We start from the raw sequence: 11,730 nt of genomic DNA on the forward strand, positions 1-11,730 counted from the left end.
TACCACCTTGTCACTGTGAAAATGGCTGTAGCTAGTCATAAATCTCCCCTTAAGACGGTATCGTCCACTCCCAGGAACCCTGATCAAACCCAAATACCATCTTGGCCGTCCTCTTGCCACTCTCCAAATACAGACGCACAGTTCGTACTCTCGCTTCCTCGGGGATATCTTGACTGCGCTTGACTTCCCTCCCACTTCGACTTTCCTCGAGTTCCATCAGCTTGATCGCACCTTGGGCTGCCAGCGGCGAGTTCCAAACGCCTTCCTGAGACCTGTGTGCGAGCATAATTCCGATTGCCTTCCTGCGTATCGTTGGGTCCCGACATCTTGCAATGATGGAAAAGAGGATTGAAGAAACGCCAATGTCCATGTGGAAAAGCGATTTGGAAGTTTGCTCTGACCCCTTGCCGTCAAGGCCGGTCGCGATGGCAGCGTTATTGACCATGTTGCCAAACTCTGCCGTAAAGCGATCCCAGAAACAGGGGTCTCCTTGGCCATACGCATACTTGGCGACATTGATCTCAAGATATTGTCGGTACACTTGCAAAAGCGCAATGGCCCTCCGCTCGACATCGCTTAATGGTTTCTCGCCAGAGTAGTCCTTGGCTATCAGAGTATCGAACAAAGAGCACCACTGTCTAATTTTGACAGAATGGAACATGAGCTGCTCGGCATCCTGTCCTTTGAGCCCAGGACTGGCTTGCTCTACGATTATGTCTAGAAGCGCCTCTCGTGCTTCGGCAAGGCATCTGAAGGGCATATCATGGAGAGGATACGTCCCTCCAAACGTGTTTTTGAAAGCAATGACAAGTTCAGAATCCACGTCTCCAGTGAGCTGGCGCAGTGTTAGTACAAAATACTGTAGTTCATGGTTGTTTTCTCACCATATAGATCTGGACGGCGATCCGTTTGAACAAGGCTTTGACCAGCTGGAGGGTCATCACAGCATCAGAACGAAGCTGAGGGTTAAGGTAGCAATTCCCAAACTGGTTGACCGAGCAAATATCAGATTGATACTGCTGAATAATTTTGCTGCCGTACTTGAAGAGCGCGATGGCTGATTCGATTTTGCCTTGGAGGACCTTGATGGTGTAAGCATACATCTGAGGATGAGAGGCGTTAAACTTACCTCGATGCATACAAATATCAGACAAGAAAGAATTGGTATGTGTGGTGGTGATGATACCTCATTTGAGGAGGAGATTGACTGCCTGATGGCAAGATTGTAGTGACCTAGCCCAAATTTTGAGCCGGGCTGTTGCGATGAGGTGAGTTTGAGATACTGCTCGTGGAATGAGGCCAAGGCGATGATCGCGTTCCTGATGCATTCGGTAGACTGGGCTACTTGAAGAATCTTGGTGTTCCATAGATCATCTGGAAAGAAGGTCTGGAGACCGGCGAGAGTCTTTTCCGTGAAGAACTGTAAGGATCTCGCTTGGGGGTGAGAGCATAGATGGAGCCGACGGATGCTGGCAAAGTCACGCAATTTGATGAGTCGGCTCGATAGCCATCACATTTCCGGCCTGTCGAGGTACCTAGAACCGAGTGAGCTGCTTGTACAGGTGGGCTTTTTGGGGTGCCGTACATCTCTTGCAGGCTGGACGGGCCTCGTCACACTTGACCTTGCGGACTGCCAGGAAAATTAGCCGACAAGTTACACAGTTATGAAGATGACCAACTCCTGTATGAACCGTCAGACAGAGCCATCGTATCGAAGGGTGGACACTCACTTGCAAGTTCCGCACCCTGTACGAACCTTTGGGGCCCTGGTGCGTTGTCTCTGGCCAGGTTTAACACGCGTCATATCTGTTCTGCATACGTATCTCAAGCCAGCGGCATATGGACGGCGTGATGGCGGGGAAGGAATGCGAGGAGAAGAAGGTTGGTTGTGATGAAGCTGTCGGAGTGAAGATTACCAGTGTTCACTCGACCTTGTCGGTCAGCTCAACCCAGCCAATCAACACGAATGGAAGGATTCACTAATGGGGACGCCCGTACGAACGGACCAATGAGACATCATAGAGGTGTAAGCTGACTGGGGAAGCCCACCGCTCTGGTCAGGCAACCAACTTCGCTCAAACATCACACCAACGGCCCTCATAGAAGAACTCGGTGAGAACCATGGCCAAAGTCACTCACCTTTGCGCCACCTGCGTTTATGCATTCGGTCATCCCCTCGACAGTGATTCGCCTGGAGAGCACCACTCGACCACTGAGGCTATCCAGCAAGCCGTACAGGAGGGCTGCTTCATATGTTCAGAGGTTTGGAAAGTAAATGAACAGGGTCTTGTTATAAGGCGCGACAATAACAAAGCTGTGGATCATGAGCGTCATCTACCCGCAAAATACGCAATCGACTACTTCGGCGGGCGTGGCCAATTCATAGGCTTTTGCATCTTGGATGGGCCTGGGAGGACTAGCGGGCTTGATCTCATGACTAAGAAAGGTCTGTATCCCGAGTTTGGAACAAGCCTATAGGAGCTGACTTTGGAATAGTGGCCGAGTCAATCCATGGATCACCCTGGCCTCCTCTGGATGACAGGACCTCTTCGCTACGCAGCCTAGACCAAGCCTATGGCTGGCTGACATCATGCTGTTTCCAGCATCCATCATGCAGCGCACTATCTAAATCTGAGCTATGGCTTCCCACACGTTTGCTTGACATTGGGTCAGAGGGTGATGGCTTATGGAGGCTCCGTGTCGTTACTCAAGACGGTTTGCATACTCCCCCCCCTACATTGCCCTCAGTTATCGTTGGGGAACCGAGCCAAGCATCATGCTCCTCAAGTCAAACATAGACGAATTTTGTCGTGGAAAGTACATTACCGACCTTCCACAGACCTTCCAAGATCTCATAACTGTTGCACGACACTTCTCTATTCGATATGTCTGGATCGATGCGCTTTGCATAATTCAAGACTCGCCTCAAGACTGGGTATTTGAGTCTTCCACAATGCGAGACGTGTACGCAAATTCCTTCTGCACCATCGCTGCCTCGGCATCTTCGGGCCCCGAGGGGGGGCTATTCCGTTCACGACAGCCCGAACAAAGCGCCCTGCAGTTGTAAGCATCGCCTTTGAGGACAAGGCTCCCGAGGACTTTTACATCTGGGACTCAGATTATTGGCTAAGACATTTCGACAGAAGTGAGCTGCACACAAGAGGATGGATCTTCCAAGAGCGCTTTCTATCCCCGCGGGTCCTTTCCTTTGGACATGATCAAATAATGTGGGAGTGCATGACGGACTCCAAGTGCGAAGGTTTTCCGGATGGTGTCCCAAGTCAGGAATCTGACAAGAGCTATCATGCACTTTCGAGACTGGCAGCTCCGAGAGAAGACGACCAAGAGCCTTTGTTCTCAGAGAGGACGTTTCAGACCTGGAAAGTCTTGGTTGAGGACTATTCTAAACGCTCCCTAACCAAGCCTACTGATAAGCTTGTGGCATTTGCAGGAATAGCAAAACTCTTCCAAGAGGGTACTGGCGACGAGTATATCGCCGGCCTCTGGAAGTCCCGGCTAGTCGAAATGCTGAACTGGAGAGTAACCACGCCGGGGCCAGGCGCCGTTGACTATTTGGCACCCTCCTGGTCTTGGACATCGGTGCAAAGTTCCGTCACGATAGAATACATGCCAGCAATAGGCGACAATGTCAAGCTCGTGTCCGTCATGGCCATTGAAACCATAAATCGAGAAGCGGATCCCACAGTCGGAGTACGCTATGGATGCATCAAATTGCATGGGGCCTTGTTCCCAGCATAATGGGATCATCCGCCTGAGTCCATTCGCATTCGCACAGGACCTTACGTCGCAAAGGTTTATTTGGATACATCACCCGGAAATTGGGACGAAAACCGCCGTCTTTTTCTTCTTCCCATCATTTTGTACCCCTTAGGGTATCCAGAAACAGGCCGTTGCCTCATTGACTATCTTATCCTAGAAAAGCACTCCTCTGTAGCACCAGATATCTATCAACGAATTGAGTGTTGCCAAACTGATCAATACGTCAAGGGTTTGATCGAAACCATCGAATCTTTGAAGACGATGACGTTAAGGCAATCTTTGAGGACGAGGATTTTGACCAGGCAATCTTTGGTGTTAAAGCTCAGTTCTCGGTCATCGGTATCGTGTGATAGCCAGCCAGGACTGGGTAGCATCGATTGTTTGATTTCATTGAGTTATATGGGATTAGTCTACATGCATTTCTGAGCGCTGGATACTGGTTCCGGTGATTCACACACAGCAGGACAACTATGATAGAACCATCAGATTAATTGTCATCCTCTGTGACGTACCTGAGATCATTTTTGTCCGTAAGTGAGTCGCAGAGCGGATTTCCTGATGTGGCCAGCCCCCTAAATTGTCTCCGAAGAGAGCAGGTATACCAGATGGATTAATACAGATGCCATCAACAACAAGCAAGCCGTCATCGTATAGGGGTCAGTACATCAGTTTGTGGTCTCTTGAAGCACTGAAAACGCAAGTTCGAGTCTTGCTGACGGCAAAACACCTTCTTTTTGCCATTTGGCATGGCGTCCAAGGTTTGATCGTGCAGAATCATGGCATCATACAACCACGCGAGGGGATAACTAAGGCAGTAGGTAAGGCGAGGGGGAATTCGTTCACTTGTGACAGATAAAGTCATAGGATCTCAGTTGGTTATGTTGGATGGATCTAAAGGTGGAATTTGAAAGTTCACAGTGATCTAGTGGTTGTGGATGTTGGGCTTGGATGCCAGTAAACACGCATGTCCGTATCTCTGACTTTGGGCTTATTTGAATCGAACTAGGATCTTATATCTAGATACGCCGCGCAAAAAGTGAAATGTTTGTTCTTTGGGATAGCAAGGCAAAGACTAATGCCGAGACACTGATCGTCAACAAAAGGAGCGTGTTGGAACCAAGCTCATTCAAAGCACTTGTGAATACGACGACAATCTCATGCAAAACACTTCTTTAGCATATGTAGGATATCTCATATATGTGTAGCGGCTCAAGCAGTTCTATCATTATATCTCGCAAACAGCATCGCTCTACGCTTCCAGAACACTCGACATCTTTCTCCTTCGTACAAGTCCCTAAGAAACATTTCCCAAGAGGAAAGTTCCAAGTACCAAAACAATCCAGTCTAGTCAAATTAACCATGTGTGGGTCGGACAGCAGCGTTCAGCTCAACCGGGGACGTCTTCTCAAGACCATGAGTAGGAATGTGATCAGGTGTCCTGGAACCAGACTTCTCATCGCTGTTGCTGTCGTTACCGTTCTCGCGGGCGAGCTGATCCTCAATCTGGGCGACCTTGCTGCGGCGCCAGATCTTGTCGTCGAAGAATCGGAGGATGGCAAGACCGAGGCCGATGCTGAGCACGACGATGTTGATGGTGAAGCCGCGGCGGTACTTGGGCTTGTCGTCGGATCGGAAGATCTGGGCGCCGTAGATACCGGCGATGTTTGCACCCATGATGACCCTGTCATTGCATTAGTAAACGATTCTAGAGGAAATGATCGACGACTACTCACATGGCCATGGCAAGGGCTCGTTCCTCGGAGTCGTCACAAGCAAGTGACATCCAAGCAATGTTGAGGGGATGCGAAAAGGTACCAAAGGTCTGAGTCCAGACAACACCGAAGTAGCTGACACCTCGGATGCTGAGCTCAGTGAAGATACGGTTAAAGACGTAACCGAGCAAATGCATGCTCAGGCCAGCCATGACAGTCTCGGGTCGCTTGTTGCTGTGGGGTGTCAGTGCATGCAAAGGCTTGTATCGCGGTGGTAGTACTCACAAGTGATCGGAGACATAGCTGAAAGTCCAGGAGACAGGAATCTGCAGGAAGAGACCGACGGAGGCCAAGGCGTTGCTGGTGAGGCCAGCGAAACCGAAACTCTTGACAATGGAAGGCGAGTAGGTATCAAAAGCACGCTGAGGGCCGTTATTGGCAAGGGTGATGATGACGTGGACCCAGAGACGCCAGTTGGAGAACTAAAAAAAAATGTCAGTGACAGGAAGTAAATGACTTGAGAGTGGTACTCACAGCCTTCTTGAAAGCAGTCAGACCAATCTTCTTCTTCTTCTTGCCCTTCATGGGGTCATCAAGGAGAACACGGGTCTGCAGAATGTGCAGTTCTCTCTCGGTGAAGAAGTTGTAGTTGGGCAGGAAGGTGCTGCGAGGGTTCTTGAAGGAGTCGGGGAGACAGAAACCGAGGATGAAGCCGCTCACAACGGTGAAGCCGCCCATGAGAGCAAACAGCCAGAACCAACCAGCCTTGTCGCCGACGCCGCGCATGTGGAGGATACCATAGGCCAGGAGCTTGGAGGAAGCCTGACCGAACTGGTTACCAAAGTAGAAGAACATGACACGCTTGGCGGTTTCCTTGCGGGTGTACCAGGTCGAGAGAGTCCAGAGACCACCGGGGATGAAGCCAGACTCGGTAATACCGAGGAGGAATCGAGTCGCAATGAAGGAGCCATAGCTGTTCTGGAAAGCCTGGAAGGTGCTGACGGTGCCGAAGAGGAAGAGCTGCAGGGTCAGCCACTTGCCGGGGCCGACGCGGTAGAGGATCATGTTGGAGGGGATCTCGAAGAGCACGATGCCCAACGACAGCATCTGCTGGCCGACGTTGAACTGGTTCTGCGTAACGCCGACATCCTCCATGAAGTTGTCGGTGATGGCATTGGCAATGTTGCCTCGATCGAGCTCTGCATGGGAGAGGTTAGAAGGTGTTGGAGTGGTGACGTGGAGGGCTGGTGCTCACGGAGGCAGAAGAAGCCAAGCGTCAGGAGGGGCATGATGATAAGGTCGAGCCTGTTTTCAACCACTGTTAGCTTTTGCCGACGGTCCAGCGACGATCCGATGCATGAACGTACTTGCGCTTGGCCTTGCGCTCCTCCTGTGGACTCCAATCATTGCGGAGCGTGAGGGCCTCCTCGTCGTCCCTGGGACGGGAGAACTGGTTCGGGTCCGAGTTGATTTCGAGCTTGCCCATGATTACCGACTGTGTGGTTTGCAAGTGTCTTGGATGCACCGAAAAGATTCTCTTCGAAGGGTTCTCTGTCGCCCTTTTCAAGACTTTGGCAGCTATCGCCAAGGCTCACTGCCAAGCCTTCTCGCCAAGACGCCTGGGTGCAAAGTGCGTCGGTTCGGTCTGGATTTGGTCTGGGCGGGGGATGGTGACATGGCAGAATTCGAGCACGCAATACAGCAAGTGCCGGGGCACCAGGTCTTGATAGGATGGCTTCAAGGTTCTGCTGAAAAGCTAGTGTGCCAGGCCAAGACCCCGTCCCCTCCACTCGCCATTACCGCCTCCGATTTGTTGCCCGTGGGGGGAACTATGAGAATTAAATGACTCATGGGTGAAGAGAGCTCCAATGGAGAAGAGGTTTCATCCTACGATCTCCCCGGCGAGGCGTCGCAAGAGGGTGGGCATGGCGAGAAACCTCAGATCAACTCCCCGCTGGACTCCCCGTGAAAGCTCCCTGCCCGGGGGGCCCAGACTCCCCGATAGCTGGATCTGAAGCACGCGCCCGTGAAGAGACCAGCTCTGCCAAGCGAAATAACGCTGATCCAGAGCGCCACGCGCGGGGAGTCAGTCGCACCAGATGTCTCTCCAGCAGAGAGATTGCCACCCGAGCTCAGATGATCTCCCCGGTGTCACTGCCCAGCGACAAGAGAAGACAAGGCAAACCAAGCAACGATCGAACCATGGCCTGCTGAAATGGTCGTGGTGCAGCTGGTTCGTCCACTCGTCCGGGATCTTTGACGGTGGAATAAGCTTAAGGATTAGCTTATTGGCTTTAATTCTGAGCTTTATTCTGTGGGGACCCAGTCTTCTTCCTGCGGGCAAGGGGAGGGGACCCTCACTCCTTCGCCTGTTAGCGCCGGAATGGTCGGTCGTTTTCCACGAGTTCCGGAGCATGACGAAATGCTCTTGCTGATGAGATGATGGGCTCGAAGAAGAAAGAGATCGTCGTCACCTCGGTCGTATCCGTGAGTAATGAAACGCTCTCCGAAGCCGTTGCGACCTGTCAAGCACCGTTGGAGACGCCGACTACCCACGTCCAGACACCGAATTATTCCCACACACGATCCATAGCTCGAGGGATTGCGTGTTCCACGAGACGAGCTGGGGTGTCCCCTCGATCGAACTCCCCGCCCGACAGTCCGTCCCCCTTTCCCTCGTACCACGACCTCTCCCCCATGTCATCTTCGGATGTCGCAATTTCAGCCTCAAATCTACAAGACCATCTCCCTGCCTGAATCTAACGCGACCGGCCCTAGCTGCCCGAACCGGCAGGCCGCTGTCTCGTAGCTAATGCAATGTGACCCCCAACGCCAGGTAGCAAATCACCACAAACGTTGAGGTAATCCGTCACCCACCCCACGCATGTTTTTTGCTAGCGAGGACTCGAGCCAAGCCTCCCAGGCGGGCTAGAGAGTCGAGACTCGACGGGCCGGCGGGCGGTTTTTGGCAAAGAGAAAAGAGGCTTCAACGGGGAGTTGGAGGTGCAAACGGGTTGTCAACGTGGCGCCAGTGCGCAACGCGCGGCGCTGGATCAAATTCGTCAATGGCTCTCATGGATTCAACGTGGTCTTGTTTTTCAGCTCGGTAAAGCCACTTTTTGGAGTTGATAGCCTTGGCTCAGCCTTGGAGTTGGTCTCGTGCTCCTTGCCTACCCTAGGTATGCTCAAGATGGCGCTTGGTGGTCTATTACTACACTGGCAATTACTTCAATAGTCTGTCAATATCTTGCCACTGATCTACAGATTAGCAATGTCTAGAGTCTCAAAGATCAATGTCGTCTGAAGTACTAGATCGCGGCTGAAAGATCCGGCTGTCACAATCTCTCAGAGGCCTCCACTTTGAAGCGACTTCCAACAGCGACGATCCGTCGCTCGATCTCGACTCCTGATCTCGACCCTCATTCCTGCCCAGCCGGCATTAGCTTCACGAGTTAACGAATCCACTCACCATGCAAAAAAGCAAAACGTCGCCCCCCCATCGTGGGTGGCGGGCCCAGTGTCTGAGCGGACCAGCACGCGAGCTACCGGACGCATGCAACCCGCAGTCCGAGCTCCTGGGTTAAGCATAATTACCAATCTGTCACACTCCTAAAGGGGACTCGGGAAGTGGGCTTTTGGAGGCTTGCGTCTTGTGACATGGTTTGTGGGCAGGCCAACCAAGAGGGTAGGAATTGGTGGCACCGAGGACGCGGATTGCGCCATAGCCCCGGGTCTGAATGCGCGCACTTGGGGCGGTAGCGCCGGGGCTACGCGTCTCGGTGAACCCGATTGAGCTTTTGAATTGTAATCTGGAGATTCTAGAGCGTCGTCAAGTAGGCTAATCTCCACAGGAGTTGCCGGCATTTCAGGATTGCTTCTTTGATGTTGGATAAGATAGAGTCTAGTCTTTACGACAAGACGATCTGGATTTTGTTACCAAGATTGGAGGAGGTCCGAACTTGATCGGAATACGTGATTCATGGTAGTGAGATTGTTATTGTTTGGCATTCGTCCACGTTCCGCCGTCGCGGGCCTCATAATTGCTGTCTACCGACGCTCAAGGGCGAGTTCAGACAAAGGCTTTTGCCGTTACTTGAACTAATGCTAGATCAACAACGTGTTGTCTTATTCTTTATCTATCATCATGAATTTGATTGAAATCTCTGGCAGGCCTCCCATCCTCCCTGGTTTGAAGTGTCTCATCCAGCTAGATTTCGCCATCCAAGCCCAAGTTGATGACATCGCGGAAAGCCAGAGAGTGTCCCCGGATCGGCGCCTGACAGGTCATTACCGGATTTCTGGCCAATATTTACCCTTCAATGACAACACCTGGTGATCTTGCCAATCTTGAATCGAGTCTGCCATCGTGTGGGATCCTTGAAATGACGAGTGTTGTTGGTTTTGCGCGCCACTCACGGCTTTTACTTGGATCTTGTGCCCCTGTAGGATCTCGCTTGCTGCCTCGCCCCGGAAGATTGGTAACTGTCGGATATTTCCATTGCTTGCTGCACTCTAATCATGCTCCCTGTCGCTCCCAAACCGGAGAGGGCCGAAAGTGGTTGTGGTCAACTCCTGCGCTAAAGGTCTCAACTCAAGGGTAAGTCATGGCAAAAAGTGCTGAAAGATGGTGAATTTCTTGATCCTCGAGAAAGCGATGTATAGTGTAGGGTGGCGCGTTTGGGACAGAGTGAATGGACTTGATGCTCGGTGATCGGCCTGCCCAGCTGAGAGTGATGCCGATAAGAGATTCGACAGAATAGAACCAAATGACGCGTTTGGGTTGAATGAGAGATGAATTTCACTGCAGATCATGATCTCAATTATCGATTAGATGGCACAACGAAAGTGGATGACGCCCATATTTGTGCTTCTATTCCAGTGTCTTTGTGACTGGTAATTGAGCCGGGTGTCGGCCATCCACAACACCACTTGCCCCGACTTTTCTATGCTCCCGCTATTTCTTCCCAACCGTCTTGTAGATATTGTTATAACCTTGAAGAGATCTTTCCTCCAGCGCAGCAAAATCTTGCCCTCTGAATCTCTCCGGGTCAAGAGCCTCCTTGGTCTGCTGATCCACCTCCAGCCCATCAATCAACCTTGCCAGGAACTTGGCTGTACCAGCAGCCTGCGTAACCCAGATGGCAACTCCCATGTGAAGACCCGGCAGAGACGTCACTGTCCCAGCCAACGGCATGTTATCTGGCGTCATGGAAAAGATGCCGTTGAAGCTCTCCCCATCCTTGAACTCCTCTGTGGCGGCTGGTGGAAGCAGACCTGTGGCGAACTTTAATGGCTGCTTGAAGTCTTGGATCCACTCTCCGATGGCAGTGTTGTTTTTTGCCTTGCACTTGACCGGTTCGTGATGATAGCTGCCGATGCCGTATCTTTCGCCATGATCTCTGGCGTAGACGTGATGCTCTGGCCATCGAACGAAGGGGAGCTTTCGAGGGTTCTTGGCTCTTGTCTTACCGTACATGTATGGATGTCCGACGGGAATGACTGGTACTGGAAAGTCGAGGTCTTTGTCGAGATCTTGAGCCCAGATGCCGGTAGTGAGAATGACCTTGTCGGCGTCCAATCTCTGAGCCGAGCTTTCGCCAAGCTCAACGCCAGTGACGCGACTTTCGGAAATGACGAGCTTCTTCACCTCGCCTGACACAAATTCGACTCCAGATTTTTTTGCCTCTTCTTGATAGAATGAAGTGATTCTGCCCGCATTTGCAGTGCCATCACTAGAGAAGAAGACTGCCGCGCCTGGACCTGTCTCGTTGACCAGTTCCGGCGCAAGCTTGTGTGCTTCCTCAATGCTCAGCGTTTCAGCAGAAAGACCCAGCTTTGCGGCATCTGCGCATCTAGACTTGAGCCGTTGGATCCCGTCAGACTCAAAAGCGATCTCCAGCCCGCCCACAGTATCGAAGCCACCGGGGATCTTGGTGTACTCTGCCACAGTATCAATGGCGAGCTTGGAGAGAACCACAGACTCGTTGAATTGGCCGACAAAGCCAGGCGCATGACCTGTTGATCCGAGGAGGGGACTGAAAGAACGATCGATGATTTTGATGTTGCGGCGCGTGGGGGACTGAGACAAGAAGTACGCCAAGGCGGAGCCGACGATGCCAGCCCCGACAATGACGACTGTTTCTGGAGAATCAGACATGATGGTGATAAGATGAGTTGAAGAATTGTCATGCAAGAGGTTGCGAGAAATTGCATTGACATGGCGGCATGATGGTTAAAT

At 51.8% G+C, this 11,730-nt stretch overlaps 4 protein-coding genes across 4 annotated transcripts; 1 reads left to right on the top strand and 3 right to left on the bottom strand.

Annotated features, from left to right (window-relative positions):
* Nucleotides 1-49: 49 nt before the first annotated feature.
* Nucleotides 50-1,587, bottom strand: MRS44_002298 (uncharacterized protein; the record flags this gene model as incomplete). Its single annotated transcript, XM_065622767.1, has 4 exons — nt 50-835; nt 885-1,082; nt 1,130-1,374; nt 1,422-1,587. The coding sequence occupies 4 exons, from the start codon at nt 1,585-1,587 to the stop codon at nt 50-52; spliced, it is 1,395 nt and encodes a 464-aa protein (XP_065478839.1).
* Nucleotides 1,588-2,776: 1,189 nt separating this feature from the next.
* Nucleotides 2,777-4,130, top strand: MRS44_002299 (uncharacterized protein; the record flags this gene model as incomplete). Its single annotated transcript, XM_065622768.1, has 3 exons — nt 2,777-3,063; nt 3,144-3,711; nt 4,053-4,130. The coding sequence occupies 3 exons, from the start codon at nt 2,777-2,779 to the stop codon at nt 4,128-4,130; spliced, it is 933 nt and encodes a 310-aa protein (XP_065478840.1).
* A 1,003-nt stretch (nt 4,131-5,133) lies between these two features.
* Nucleotides 5,134-6,978, bottom strand: MRS44_002300 (uncharacterized protein; the record flags this gene model as incomplete). The annotated part of the gene is made up of 6 exons (XM_065622769.1): nt 5,134-5,461; nt 5,514-5,726; nt 5,778-5,974; nt 6,027-6,691; nt 6,748-6,797; nt 6,860-6,978. 6 exons carry the CDS (start codon nt 6,976-6,978, stop codon nt 5,134-5,136), a joined length of 1,572 nt encoding a protein of 523 aa, XP_065478841.1.
* A 3,468-nt stretch (nt 6,979-10,446) lies between these two features.
* MRS44_002301 (uncharacterized protein) lies at nt 10,447-11,649 on the bottom strand (the record flags this gene model as incomplete). The annotated part of the gene is made up of 1 exon (XM_046282534.2): nt 10,447-11,649. The coding sequence occupies one exon, from the start codon at nt 11,647-11,649 to the stop codon at nt 10,447-10,449; it is 1,203 nt and encodes a 400-aa protein (XP_046126872.1).
* Between the last annotated feature and the right edge of the window lie 81 nt (nt 11,650-11,730).

The sequence above is a fragment of the Fusarium solani genome (assembly GCF_023522795.1).
Source record: "Fusarium solani strain SB1 chromosome Unknown bctg00000001, whole genome shotgun sequence".
Classification (NCBI taxonomy): Eukaryota; Fungi; Ascomycota; class Sordariomycetes; order Hypocreales; family Nectriaceae; genus Fusarium; species Fusarium solani.